At 43.9% G+C, this 15,080-nt stretch overlaps 2 protein-coding genes across 5 annotated transcripts in view; both read left to right on the forward strand.

Annotated features, from left to right (window-relative positions):
* The window catches only part of LOC132235739 (protocadherin alpha-C2), a 158,141-nt gene that overhangs the window by 42,540 nt on the left and 100,521 nt on the right, over positions 1-15,080 (forward strand). Inside the window, exon 1 of one of the 4 annotated variants that reach the window (XM_059698610.1) lies at positions 453-2,949. The exons of the other annotated variants lie outside the window; for them this stretch is intronic. Coding sequence (XP_059554593.1) covers positions 553-2,949 — 2,397 coding nt within the window. The 5' untranslated portion in view covers positions 453-552. Of the gene's footprint in view, positions 1-452; positions 2,950-15,080 lie in introns of those variants that run through there. 4 annotated transcript variants of the gene reach the window in all.
* Positions 6,162-8,908, forward strand: LOC132234429 (protocadherin alpha-10-like). The gene has a single exon (XM_059695405.1). It carries the CDS (start codon positions 6,473-6,475, stop codon positions 8,906-8,908), a length of 2,436 nt encoding a protein of 811 aa, XP_059551388.1. The 5' UTR covers positions 6,162-6,472.

Consider the following 15,080-nt stretch of genomic DNA (forward strand, 5'->3'; position numbering starts at 1 on the left):
TGGAGACCCCCAACTCCTCTCCTACCACAGTCACCGCCACCTCCTTCTAGCACTGTCCTCCTCCCCATCCGACCTGAAGGACGGGTAGGGATGAGGACAGCTGAGCAGGTTGTGAGGGTTGTGGGACCCTGGGGTCATCTTGGAATACAGGAGTGAGTGTGTCTGTGTTGGGAGAGGCTGTGCCCCTGAATCGTGAGCATGAAGAGCTGGCTGCAGGCTGTGCCTGCTGGTGGAGGGGCCTCCTGCAGCTGAACTATGCCCTTGCAGAATTGAAGTATCAAATCATGGGGGGAAAAGAAAAAGATTTGATTGAAAAAGGTAACCAATGGAATTGTACTTACACATTAAGCCACCGGATGTCGCTGTCTTCCACAAAATGGGTTTTTAGAACAAAGGCATAATCCTGTGATTCTCAAGGACCAGGAAGGAGCGTCATTCTGAGATCTCAGCCATTTCGATATAATTGAACGTGAGAAACCCAACAGGAAAATTCAGAGCATATTAGTCTTCTAGACCGCTGATTCATGGATTTGTAAAACCGGGAAAGTATGTATGATGTTGGTTTACAGACCCAGCGACCTGAGAACCGACCATCTGCTGCTTTCACTTCTGCTCCTCGCATCCTGGGAGATCGGGATTTGCCAGGTCCATTATTGGGTCCCCGAAGAGGCCAAACACGGTACTTTTGTGGGTCGCATCGCGCAGGACCTGGGGCTGGAGCTGGCGGAGCTGGTGCCGCGCCTGTTCCGGGTGGCGTCCAAAGACCGCGGGGACCTTCTGGAGGTAAATCTGCAGAATGGCATTTTGTTTGTGAATTCTCGGATCGACCGCGAGGAGCTGTGCGGGCGGAGCGTGGCGTGCAGCATCCACCTGGAGGTGGTGGTGGAGCGGCCGCTGCAGGTTTTCCACGTGGAGGTGGAGGTGAAGGACATTAACGACCACTCCCCGGTATTCTCCGTCTCAGAACAAAAGCTGGCAATACCGGAAACTCGACTGCTTGACTCTCGATTTCCACTAGAAGGCGCATCTGATGCGGATGTTGGAGAAAACGCAAAGCTTACGTACAGACTCAGCCCAAATGAGTTCTTCGCTCTTGATATTATAAACAAGAAAGACAAAGGCAAATTCCCGGTACTTGTGCTACGAAAACTGCTGGATCGTGAAGAAAATCCTCAGCTTTTCTTGTTATTAACGGCAACTGATGGAGGCAAACCCGAACTTACTGGATCTGTTTCTCTGCTGATCCTGGTGTTGGATGCCAATGATAATGCCCCAACATTTGACCGATCCATATATGAAGTTAAGATGTATGAAAATGCACCAAACCAAACGTTGGTAATATGGCTAAATGCTTCTGATGCAGATGAAGAAATAAACAAGGAATTGATATATTCATTTAGCTCCTTGGTTACACCCAGCATAAGAAGGAAATTTCTAATGAATGAAAGGACGGGAGAAATAAGAGTAAATGATGCTATTGACTTTGAAGACAGTAACGCTTATGAAATACATGTAGATGTTACAGATAAAGGAAACCCGCCAATGGCTGGTCACTGCACTGTCCTAGTGGAAATCCTGGATGAAAATGACAATTCACCCGAGGTGGTTGTCACGTCGCTGTCTCTCCCGGTGCCAGAGGATGCTCAGTTGGGCACTGTCATCGCCTTGGTCAGCGTGTCTGACCGTGACTCTGGCGCCAATGGGCAGGTGACCTGCTCCCTTACACCGCATGTCCCCTTCAAGCTGGTGTCCACCTTCAAGAATTACTATTCACTGGTGCTGGACAGCGCCCTGGACCGCGAGAGTGTGGCGAACTATGAGGTGGTGGTGACAGCGCGGGATGGGGGCTCGCCTTCTCTGTCGGCCACAGCCAGCGTGTCCGTGGAGGTGGCCGACGTGAACGACAACGCGCCGCTGTTCGCGCAGCCCGAGTACACGGTGTTCGTGAAGGAGAACAACCCGCCCGGCCGCCACATCTTCACGGTGTCGGCGCGGGACTCGGACGCGCAGGAGAACGCGCTGGTGTCCTACTCGCTGGTGGAGCGGCGGGTGGGCGAGCGCGCGCTGTCGAGCTACGTGTCGGTGCACGCGGAGAGCGGCCAGGTGTACGCGCTGCAGCCTCTGGACCACGAGGAGCTGGAGCTGCTGCAGTTCCAGGTGAGCGCGCGCGACGCGGGCGAGCCTCCTCTGGGCAGCACCGTGACGCTGCAGGTGTTCGTGCTGGACGAGAACGACAACGCGCCCGCGCTGCTGCCTCCGGCTCCGGGCGGCCCGGGCGGTGCTGGGAGCGAGCTGGTGTCGCGGTCGGTGGGCGCGGGCCAGGTGGTGGCGAAGGTGCGCGCGGTGGACGCGGACTCGGGCTACAACGCGTGGCTGTGCTATGAGCTGCTGCCGGCGGCGGGTGGTGCGCGCGGCCCGTTCCGCGTGGGGCTGTACACGGGCGAGGTCAGCACGACGCGCGCCCTGGACGAGGCGGACTCTCCGCGGCAGCGCCTGCTGGTGCTGGTGAAGGACCACGGGGAGCCGGCGCTTATGGCCACGGCCACTGTGCTGCTGTCGCTGGTGGACAGCGGTCAGGCGCCAAAAGCCTCGTTGCGAGAGTCCTCTGGCACCGCGAGCGCGGAGGCGGCGCTGGTGGACGTGAACGTGTACCTGATCATCGCCATCTGCGCGGTGTCCAGCCTGCTGGTGCTCTCGCTGCTGATTTTCTTGGCGCTGCGGTGCTCTGCGCCACCCACCGAGGGCGCATGTGGGCCGGGGAAGCCCGTGCTGGTGTGCTCCAGCGCGGTGGGCAGCTGGTCTTACTCACAGCAGAGGCGGCAGAGGGTGTGCTCTGGGGAGGGGCCGCCCAAGACGGACCTCATGGCCTTCAGCCCCAGCCTTCCACCGTGTCCAGTACCAGAGGTGGAAACGGAAGAACAGTTTATTGGAGGGGACCACTCTAGGAAGGTGGGTATTACTTTTTAATTTTCATATTTTTGTGTGAATGATATTTTACTTCTCCACCTTTTCCTTGTCAAATACATGTCTTGGGATACCTTCATCCTCGGTCTGTATAGCATATTTCTATAATGCCTGAAATATATCTAGAAATACCTATTGTAGCATACTTTATTTTAAAAGTTGATTTTATATTTTGTCTATTGTACCCTGTGCATCAACTTTTGCTGGTTACTTCAATTTAAAAAATATGTCATTTATCCTGAACTTATTTATATTTTTACTACAAATATTTAATGTTTTTGTGGGCTTTAAAATAAGCCTGTAACTTTTTAATGTTATAAATGTTTGTAGGATTAGCACTTTAATTCACAAGTTTACTTATTTTTCAAATCTAAATTTTAAAATGACCATGTTATAGTAACAAAAAGACTGAGCGGGTCAATTTTCTTCCTGGTAAAAGTGTGCTTTCTATTCCCTAAGTAAAGAATATGTGCAGTGTAACATAACTTATAATGCATAATAGATCTTTAATATTCAATGTTTATACTTTATTCTTAATAGTACCACATGAAAACAGGAAGTTCATTCAGAAAAATGTTCTAATCTATGGAATTAAGTTGTGTTTTAAGCTTTTATATTTAAAAATTTTTTTTATTTTGGAGTGGTGGTACCTGTGTCGGTGTACATTACTCACTTACTTTAGCAGCAGAAAATAATTCCTATTTATTTATATAATTTTACCCAGTATCCTATTGTTTAGTAGAATGAGGCATTGCTTATTATTCAAGCATTAGCTCTTCAACTTTGAGGAAGGAGTTATGATTATGTTTACTAATGAAGAGCATTTGAAAATCAATTTTATTTTAGAAGACTGAAAATGATTCATTTCACCCAAATTAATATTAGAAGTTTCAAAAGAAAATGGAATTATCTTTGTAGAATGTTTTTTTTACTGCTTTGATATCACATAGTGCAATTTAGTTTGATAATTCTCTAGTCATCTTAAACAGGGTTGTGTTGGGATGATATAGACTCAGAAATGCAAAACAATTAAATTGCATTGCCTGTGGCCCAGTGGTTGAGCATTGACCTATGAACCAGCAGGTTTAATTCTGGTCAGGGCACATACCCTGATTGCAGGCTCAATCCCTAGTAGGCGGTGTGCAGGAGGCAGGGATCAATGATTTTCTCTCATCATTGATGTTTCTATCTCTCTCTCTCTCCCTCCCTCTCTCTGAAATCAATCAAAAAGCAAAATAAATAAAATAAATTGCATGGTGGCCGATACTATCTTATTAATTATGCCTTTCTGAAACTGGTTGTTACCCAGTATCTATAATTTTATTTTAAATTTTTTATTAATTTCAGTGTTACCAAATAGTAATGCATCTTGACCCTTTTTTTTAAGCAATTATCTTTTCCTTTCTGTATGCAGATTTAATGTTTACTCTATGTACATCAAAAATAGCTTCTAATAAAAACTGACACCTCTATTGAAGTTTAGAAACACTAAAAGAGAGAATTGTGGCAGGAATTTAAGAATGGCATTGTCTTCAATGTTAATATTTTCCATGGCCAGTCTCCAACCTTTAGAGATTATAGACGATAAGTTATGCAGAGTATTTCAACTTGTGTATAGAATTCCTTCTTCTTGTATCTGCCCTCTCTTTCAGACCTTTATATCAGTGTTTCCTTCTGCAGAAAAGCCTTGTCTAAAGATAACTCTTGATGTGAGGTACTAATGAAACATAGAATTATGTGTTTACCAATTTAGTGCCATTTGTTTCATTTTGCTTTCTTTTAAACATATTTTCTTTCTAAATACAAGTATTCACAAAAATATTAACCTAACAAGTTAGGATTTTATCTAGCAGCATAATAATCTGACTAGTGTTGCTCAGTGGTTGAGCATTGACCCATGAACCAGGAGGTCATGGTTTGATTCCTGGTCAGGGCACATGGGGGCGGGGGTTATGGCTTCAATCCCCAGTAGGGGGCATGCAGGAGGCAGGGATGATGATTCTCGTCATTGATGTTTCTATCTCTCTCTCCCTCTCCCTTCCTCACTTTCATGTACTAAAATTTTCTTGCTTTTCTTTAGGGCAAATATGTTGGTCTTAGAAGTAGTTGGAATTATAAATATTTGGCATAGATTCACTGAATCAGCATTTTAAAAAGTGTTTCAAACGAAGACTACACTTTTACATAAAACCTTAGATTCCCTTGGGTATCCACATACAATGTTTTTGTTAGTAGAAAAATTTGGGGTTTTCCTAATGGCTGCCATCTTAGTGGAAGGATTTCAAATATTGAGTAGTTGTTCCTTAACAGCCTTGAGAATGATTAAAATATTTTTATTTTAAAAAGACAACATGATAAACTTTATTGTAATTGATAACAGTTATGAAAATCTCAATGTATTTTTTTGTACTTGAGATAAAGAGAGGAAAATAAAATTGAATGAATGAATGGGATTTAGAATACCCTTTATACCACACTCTCCTTAAGCCAATTCTGGAATAAAATGGGTATAAACAAACTGGCAACTATAACTTGAATTCCTGACTCAGTGGTGTGTATTTTTTTTTAATTAGAAAGAGGTTATCTTTACAAATAGCAATGGATGCAATGCAAATTTAAATTGTCCTTCAGGGTGGAGACAACAGCATTCATCCAGCGCAGATACAGGAATTGGAAAAAAGCTTTAAAATGAGACAACGATGAGTATCCCTTGTATTTCCAGAAACCAGTACTTGGTAAATTCATTAACATGAAAGCAATTAAATATTTGGGTGAACTGATAAGTAGCTTACATATTTAGCACTGATTTGAAATATCATTATGTTAAAGAGGTAACTTGCATCCTGAGTTACCCTCTACACAACTGGACTAAATGTTTAGAACAATTTAACATAGTATAAAGATCAAGCAATAGAAAATTATAGAATATTAGCAATGGAGTAAACTTAATAAGAACTAATTCCAAAATGATCAATTTCTAAAAAGTCTAAAAAACCAGTATCACTAGTAACCTACAACATGGAGTTTTCATCTTCATGTATATGATAATATAGTTGTGTGGTAGCACATTCTCTTACATGTCCACATGCAAGATAAAACTCTTCTTGGAATTCTAATTTATAAGACGCACCCACCTTTAAAGATCTAGTGGTCACACACAAGTACTATATAAGGAATTAAAGGCCCACAAAGAAAACCATGGACCAGTATGAAGGGAATCACAGAAGAAACCATGTAAGTCAAAGAAACACCAGTATAAACGCAAACGTACTTCCATTTTGAGCCACAGGATGTCGTTGTTCTCCAAGGAGAGGATTGTTTTAACAAAGAAAACTATTATTCCCAGGATCAGAAAGATTCTCCACCTTTCCGGAGCTTTAAAGACTACAAGCGCACCCATATTGTTAAGATCATCTGGGACCTCAGGAATAAAGACTCGGAAGAAATATCTCAAAAGGACTACACCTTTCTACTCGCGAAATGATGATTTACTAACCAGAACCAAGGCATGATGTTAGCTTCAGGATCAGGTGACGAGGGAACCCGGTTTTTGCTGCTGTCGCTTCTGCTCTTCGCTCCTCAGGAGACCGGGAGCCGCCAGGTCCACTACACGGTCCCCGAGGAGGCCAAGCACGGCACCTTCGTGGGCCGCATCGCGCAGGACCTGGGGCTGGAGCTGGCGGAGCTGGTGCCGCGCCTGTTCCGGGTGGCGTCCAAGGGCCGCGGGGACCTCCTGGAGGTAAATCTGCAGAATGGCATTTTGTTTGTGAATTCTCGGATCGACCGCGAGGAGCTGTGCGGGCGGAGCCTGGAGTGCAGCATCCACCTGGAGGTGGTGGTGGAGAGGCCGCTGCAGGTTTTCCACGTGGAGGTGGAGGTGAAGGACATTAACGACAACCCGCCGGTGTTCCCAGCGACACACAAAAATCTATTTATTTCCGAAGCTAGGGCTCTTGACTCTCATTTTTCGCTAGAGGGCGCCTCGGATGCAGATATCGGGGCGAACGCTCTGCTGAATTACAGACTGAGCCCCAATGAATACTTCTCTCTGGAAGTACCGACCAGCGACGACCAGGTAAAACCGCTTCAACTGGTACTAAAAAAACCTTTAGACAGGGAAGTCGCTTCGGAGCTCCTCTTGGTGCTCAAAGCAACAGACGGGGGCAAACCTGAGCGGACAGGTACTGCAGAAGTACAGATCACAGTGCTGGATGCAAACGACAACGCCCCAGTATTTGACAAAGCAGTCCATCGGGTGAAGCTACTGGAAAATACAAGGAACGGCACGCTGGTTCTTAGACTTAACGCCTCGGATTTGGACGAGGCTTCAAATAGCCACATTCTTTACTCCTTTGCAGCTGATGTCTCCCCGGATACAGCAGCAACTTTTTGCATAGAACCAGTCACCGGAGAAATAAAAGTAAATGGAAAAATAGATTTTGAAGAAACTCAATTATGGAAGCTGCAAATAGAAGCAGTTGATAATGGGAGCCCCCCAATGTTTGGTCACTGCACCATCTTGGTAGAAGTCGTGGACATCAATGATAATGCTCCGGAGTTGCTAGTGACTTCACTCTCACTTCCTGTTCCTGAGGACGCTCTGGTGGGGACCGTCATCGCCTTGATTAGTGTAACCGACCATGATGCCGGTGTCAACGGGCAAGTGACCTGCTCGTTAACACCCCAATCCCCCTTCAGGCTGGTGTCCACCTTCAAGAATTACTATTCTCTGGTGCTGGACAGCGCCCTGGACCGCGAGAGCGTGGCGAACTACATTGTAGAAGTGACTGCGCGGGACGGGGGCTCGCCTTCGCTGTCGGCCACAGCCAGCGTGTCCGTGGAGGTGGCCGACGTGAACGACAACGCGCCGCTGTTCGCGCAGCCCGAGTACACGGTGTTCGTGAAGGAGAACAACCCGCCCGGCCGCCACATCTTCACGGTGTCGGCGCGGGACTCGGACGCGCAGGAGAACGCGCGGGTGTCCTACTCGCTGGTGGAGCGGCGGGTGGGCGAGCGCGCGCTGTCGAGCTACGTGTCGGTGCACGCGGAGAGCGGCCAGGTGTACGCGCTGCAGCCTCTGGACCACGAGGAGCTGGAGCTGCTGCAGTTCCAGGTGAGCGCGCGCGACGCGGGCGAGCCTCCTCTGGGCAGCACCGTGACGCTGCAGGTGTTCGTGCTGGACGAGAACGACAACGCGCCCGCGCTGCTGCCTCCGGCTCCGGGCGGCCCGGGCGGTGCTGGGAGCGAGCTGGTGTCGCGGTCGGTGGGCGCGGGCCAGGTGGTGGCGAAGGTGCGCGCGGTGGACGCGGACTCGGGCTACAACGCGTGGCTGTGCTATGAGCTGCTGCCGGCGGCGGGTGGTGCGCGCGGCCCGTTCCGCGTGGGGCTGTACACGGGCGAGGTCAGCACGACGCGCGCCCTGGACGAGGCGGACTCTCCGCGGCAGCGCCTGCTGGTGCTGGTGAAGGACCATGGGGAGCCGGCGCTGGTGGCCACGGCCACTGTGCTGCTGTCGCTGGTGGACAGCGCCCAGGCGCCTAAGGCCTCTTCGCGAGCTTCTTTGGGTGCCCAGAGCTCAGGGTCGGCGCTGGTGGACGTGAACGTGTACCTGATCATCGCTATCTGCGCGGTGTCCAGCCTGCTGGTGCTCACACTGTTGCTCTACACAGCGCTGCGGTGCTCCGCGCCGCGCACCGAGGGCTGGTGCGGACCCCGGAAGCCGGTGCTGGTGTGCTCCAGCGCGGCGGGGAGCTGGTCATTTTCGCAGCAGAAGCCGCAGAGGGCGTGCTCTGGGGAGGGGCCGCCCAAGACGGACCTCATGGCCTTCAGTCCGAGTGTACCTCCTGGTTCTAGAGATAACGGAGAACAACAGGAGATTTGCGGGAATGTAAGTACAGTAATTCTGGCATGTATTTCATGGCCATTAATGTCAACTACAGAGTAGCTCGCCAATATTTAATGAAAAGTTTATTGCTTAATTTATTTGTTTTGTCCTTTCTCTTGCGATGGCTTATTTTAAAGCAAACAGGAAGTCCAGCCATTTTTATTACTTTTCCCTACAGTCTTCATGAACACACTTCCACTCAGTAATAACAAAAATGAAATAGGTGGCTAAAGCTTCCTGTGAATGCATAAGTTTCAGTCTGGAAAGAGGCAAGGTTCACTGACAAGAAATGAAGTACATGGGCAAGGCTCTAATCTTCTACTTCTCAATTTTGCAGCAAGTTCATTCTTCCTACCCATTTTTTAAAATTCTAAGTGGTGGCCTCCACTTATTATGTTTACGCATTGCCATAATAATGCATAACTTTATAATTTAGTTAATTTGAGTTCAAACATGTTTAAATTCTTACCTTCCTATAATCCATAAATTCATCTATTATTAATGGGCATGGGCTGGTGAGGTGGCCTCATTTTATAAAGCATTTTGTTTCTTTAAAAAAATCTTTATTGTTGAAAGTATTACATATGTCCCTTTTTTTCTCCCAATGACCCCTCATAGCCCTCCCCTGCCCACTGCCCCAGGCCTCCACCACCGTCTGTGTCCATGGGTTATGCCTAAGTGCATACAAGTTCTTTGGTTGATCTCTTCTCACCAGTCCACCCTCCCACACCTTCCCTCGGAGGCGTCACAGTCTGTGCCATGCTTCTGTGTCTCTGGATCTATTTTTTTCAACAGTTTATTTTGTTCATTAGATTCCATATATAAGTGAGATCATGTGAAACTTGTCTTTCTCTGACTGCTTTATTTTGCTTAGCATAATACTCTCCAGGTCCCTCCATGCTGTCTCAAAGGGTAAAAGATCCTTCTTTCCATTTTGTTTCTTTATAATCAATGGTGTGCTTCTTTGAAATAGTGGGTGGAGTTTCTCCTTGACTTTGGGCATGATTTTACTTCTCTGTCTTTAATGCCCCTATGATTTCAAGCTCATTTTCTTCATAGTCTTCAGCTGCTTTAGACATTTTTCCTTTATTTCCTAATATAAGACCAGTTTGCCAATTGCCTGTTGAACCCATTGCTGTTCTCCTCCTAATTAATTCATTAAGCTCCTCTATTGTATTTGGAAGATTTTTTGAGCATTTATTATACTTTCTTCCATTCATGGCACCTGCCATGATACTGTGTGGAAGTATTTTAGGGTAGGAAAAGTCATACTTCTTTATGTTTTGAGATTGAGAGAGTCTTCCCATGCATGGTGTACTGTGGATTCTGCTGCCTGTGTTCCCCAAGCCACTTGGTCCTCAAAATAACATGTCTTGAAATAACTTAAGCATAATGATTGTGGAACTTCCACTTGACATGCCCACTTAGCACTAGTACTTGACAATGGTGCTGTTGATGGCATTTCAGAATTTAACATTGTGTACTTTAGATACATTTGGTGCAAACACCTTCGTGGTCACAAAGCTATATTCATGGGAATTTTCTTCAAAAAGATCACAGAGAACTTTTATTTTGAGCTGTAAGGTTGTGAATTAAATAATGTGGAAGGTTTTTTTGTGTTTGTTTTTGACTCCTGAATACAAATTAGAGATACTTTCATTGGATTGTTGGAGAAATAAATTGTTTATGCTAATTGACATGTGGGAGGAGACCATGTTGTAATAGATAGGGTGAAGTTAATAGAAATGCTGAGAAGGCATTAGTGGTCATTTTCTGCCTAAAAAGTAGGATGCTTTCAGAAAAGGAAAAACCATGCCCTAGTTACTGTACTGGGATTGTCTTTATCCTTAGCCATAGAATAGAATAAGAGCAAACATTGGCCACTGACTACAATAAACCACCACGATGTGAGCTATTTCATTTGTTAGACATGATATGGATATGAAGGGCTTAAAATGCATAATTTCATTTATTTCCTGTAACAGCATGTCAATTACATGTGACTATCTGAATTTTTAAAATGATATAAGAAGTGGTGAGACATCTATCTTGCCCACTGCCATCCAGCTAGTACATGATAAAGACGATATTCAAAGGCATATCTTTTAGATTCTAGACCTATTCTTTTATTCACTGTAGATCTTTCTGCAGTAAATTTTTCTCTGATCAGGCATAGTTCCGGCCAGGAAAATCAGCACAGCTGTATACAGGTGAATCCTCCTCTGTTTTGCTTAGGAAAAAAAAAACCCTTCACAATTATCTTCATGATTAATTTTGTACAATGCCATAGGAATTAAGATTCTTACGTTAAATGATTTTTTCCTTAGAAGAGTTCATGATCATCATTATCATTTGTGTTAATTAATATTACATTAAAACAGGTATTTACATTATTCAATTGGTAAATAATGAAGAATTGTCTTATGAAGATTATGGGTCAGTTGTTTGGAAGTGATATGAATAAGAATCATTTAATATATGAGAAAAATCAGAAGACTGTGGTTTGCAATATTCTTGCAGAGCACTAAAGCCAACTGACACATCTGAAAATGACCTTGTCCTTTTAACACTGTGAATAAGGATAATGTTTTGGACAAATATAAGTGGTTATATGATTATTTCTGGGATCCAGAACATAAACAAGGATTCAATAAATGTTTCCAAAATTCAATACAGCTTTAATGGTATATATTGCCTGTGGAAATTTTGGAATGTATTAAGGTCTTTCAGGTTTCATTCTTCTTCAGTCTTATTGTTGTCTGAGAGATTTGTGCCACCTGAACAAATAATCTGTGATCAAAGAACTGTATATACTTGAATAAGCCATGATAGGCAGAGTGAACATCACTGAATATATCCTATAATTTTGTTAATACAATTTTGAATAGTACTTCTAACCTATTGATTTTCTTATTTTTTTTTTGTTCATCAGATTATTTATTCACTTGATTCTTAGATTCACTTGTTGATAGATGCATATTTGTTGTTCATAATTTGTATCTTTACCTTTTTCTTCCTCTTCCTCTTCTTAAAGGATACCTTTCAGCATTTCATATAATCCTGGTTTGGTGGTGATGAACTCCTTTAGCTTTTCCTTATCTGTAAAGCTCTTTATCTGACCTTCAATTCTGAATGATAGCTTTGCTGGATAAAGTAATCTTGGTTGTAGGTTCTTGCTATTCATCACTTTGAATATTTCTTGCCACTCCCTTCTGGCCTGCAAAGTTTCTGTTGAGAAATCAGCTGACAGTCGTATGGGTATTCCCTTGTAGGTAACTGGGTTTCTTTCTCTTGCTGCTTTTAAGATTCTCTCTTTGTCTTTTGCTCTTGGCATTTTAATTATGATGTGTCTTGGTGTGGTCCTCTTTGGATTCCTTTTGTTTGGGGTTCTCCACGCTTCTTGGACCTGTAAGTCCATTTCTTTCACCAGGTGGGGGAAGTTTTCTGTCATTATTTCTTCAAATAGGTTTTCAATATCTTGGTCTCTCTCATCTTCTGGCACCCCTATAATTCTGATGTTGGTACGCTTGAAGCTGTCCCAGAGGCTCCTTACACTATCCTCGCATTTTTGGATTCTTTTTTCATTTTGCTTTTCCGGTTGGATGTTTTTTGCTTCTTCGCATTTCAAATCATTGACTTGATTCTTGCGCTCCTCTGGTCTGCTGTCGGGCGTCTGTATAATATTCGTTATTTCAGTCCGTGTATGCTTAATTTCTAGTTGGTTCCCCAATATAAGATCGAGGGTCTTATTAGTTTTCGTGTAGATCTCATTAAGTTTATCGGCAGCTTCTAAACAGTTCTTGAGAGACCTTAAAAGTGTGGTTCTGAACTCTATTTCTTCCATTGACAATTTTGTCCTGTTTCTTTGTCTCCGCATTTTGTTATGCTTCCTTGGTGCACCCCCTAGTGGTCTTTGTTCACAGTCTTATAGATAAATCTTGATTGTTGTAGCTAATTCCAGGGAGGGTTTGACCTCCAGGCCAAGTGGCTATGAGAATCAGCTGTGTCAGCAGTGAGAGAACTTCTGTCCTCTAGGGAGGTGCTAATCTAGCCTTTGCCTGAGGCTATCCGGCAAATGCCTCTGTGCAGGGCTTGGGCGGGGCGGGTCGCACAGGATCAACAGGGTGGGCTGGAGAGAGCAGTTATGGCGGCTCTCAGTCCTGTCCCCAGGGGCTCTGCCTCTCTGAGTCCCAGCACCCGCTGCAAAGCTGGGAGAGAAAGCTGCACTCGCTCTGACCGAAGCCAGACAGTCCCGCTTCTCCCGTTTGAGTCTGGGTCCCTAAAGACTCGCCCGGATCTGGAGCTCAGAGTCTGCGACTCCCTCCTGATTGAAAACAACAACCGCGCCCTCCGCCGCCAGCCCGCTCCGCGCACTCCGCACCTCAGAATTTGACTTCACCACTGCGCCTCCTCTGAGTGTCCGTGTGCGTTTCTCTTTCCTCCTAGTTGTAGGACTTCCACTCAGCCAGCGTTCCTGTGGTTCTGGGTGATGTCCCTTCCGTTTTTTGGTTTCACTTTTGAAGTAGTTGTTCAAAGCAGCAAACTCCGGCGTTAACCTATGCCGCCATCTTGGTTCTCCTAACCTATTGATTTTCAAGAACCTCCTGGGTTTCTAAGAATTACTTTAAGATTTATTTGTCTATGTTTTCAATAAGTAATAATACTAGACTTTTTATAAAATATTAGTGGATGATGAGGACTAGTAGAACGTTAAACCATGCACTCTAATACATGACTAGCAGGGCATCCAGCTGGAATTTAAGACTAACCAGATTGGTTTAGTAAGGGTCAGGCACAAAGTTCCTCAGTCTTTTCAATGGTTTTACAAAATCAGTTTATCAATGATATTGATGTGACTTCTTGGCATTAGTCTATTGCCAGATCCCAGGCCAATCCCCAAAGGTGAGTTCAACAGTAGCATAATCTCTTCTAAGGGGCTAGTTGAGATGGTGATAACTGAAATATCACAGCCAAAATGCAAAAGATGAGTCATTGGTTCATACAATACATAAAATTCTTTTATGATTTGGTGTCTGTCCAGTTTCACTTCATATACTCACAAAATACCACATTACTGAAAAGTAATTATTTTTTTAAGCACAAGAAATCTTTTATTAGATTACTTAATATATATAAATTCTTTTACGAAGTCATGCCCTAGACTTTCGAGTATCTTGTGGTTTTAGATTTCAAACCAAGGAAGGTTGAGGACTGCAGCAACATTACACGAAGAAAACATCAGGGAGGCAGATGCTAAGAGAGTCTGAATTTGTACCTTCATTTGGAAAACAAAGAGAAAATATAGGTCTGAGAGCTCCTTTGAGAAGTTATAAATGAGGAGTCTCTTTGTCACATCATAGAATGGTATCTGTCCATACTTATACTCTAGGAAAATTCCAACTTGGTGCATCTGCTAGTAATTCTTAAATTCTCATTTTAATTCAGACATGAAATATCATCATCATCCTTGGGTAAACTTTCTCCATATCTCCATCTATTTTTGAAGACTCTACATTGCATGTCACTTCTCAATTCCAGTTTCCATAATGAAGTGGTTGAATATCTGTTGCTTCCTTTTTCTCCAAAATAAATCTGACAGGCTTCAAATATCATGTTAAATCTACTGGTATCTAGTGTAATGTTATAGTTTGACTAGAGGCCCATTTGACTCCTTTACGGATGTATAACATAATTCAGTGTCATAAAAGATGGATAATTTGCTTTATTAGTTTTTAAAGAAAGAATTTGCATTTACTTTATGAGTTCTAGCAGAATGATAATACCAGGAAAAGAGTAAACTTGAAAAAAGTGGAACAAGATCTGAAATTGGAAATTTCAGAATAATACAGGGTGGGGCAAAAGTAGGTTTACAGTTGTTAAGTATGCAAAACACAGTTTATTCTTGTATTATTATTTATTATTGTATTATTTTTATATAAACAACTATAAACCTACTTTTGCCTCACCCTGTGCTTATACACATGTGTGTTTATTCAAGGAAAAGAAAAATATTAACACATAATAAATATACTAGTGATTTCTTCATATGTCATTGCAATATTTTTAGATTGGAGATGAACCATCAAAACTACACAACAAAATACTTAAGCTACAGTGTATATATTCTGAATCACTCTCTACACTTCTGCATCCATTGCTGAAGTTATTTGCCATTTGGTTAGATTGTTTATTTTTTAGTGCACTTTTAGGCACATAAAGGAGATACAATTAG

The sequence above is a fragment of the Myotis daubentonii genome, chromosome 5 (assembly GCF_963259705.1).
Source record: "Myotis daubentonii chromosome 5, mMyoDau2.1, whole genome shotgun sequence".
Classification (NCBI taxonomy): Eukaryota; Metazoa; Chordata; class Mammalia; order Chiroptera; family Vespertilionidae; genus Myotis; species Myotis daubentonii.

Bases quoted from the DNA above. Each gene is read 5' to 3' on its own strand.
- LOC132234429 (XM_059695405.1), top strand. From the start codon at position 6,473: ATGATGTTAGCTTCAGGATCAGGTGACGAGGGAACCCGGTTTTTGCTG.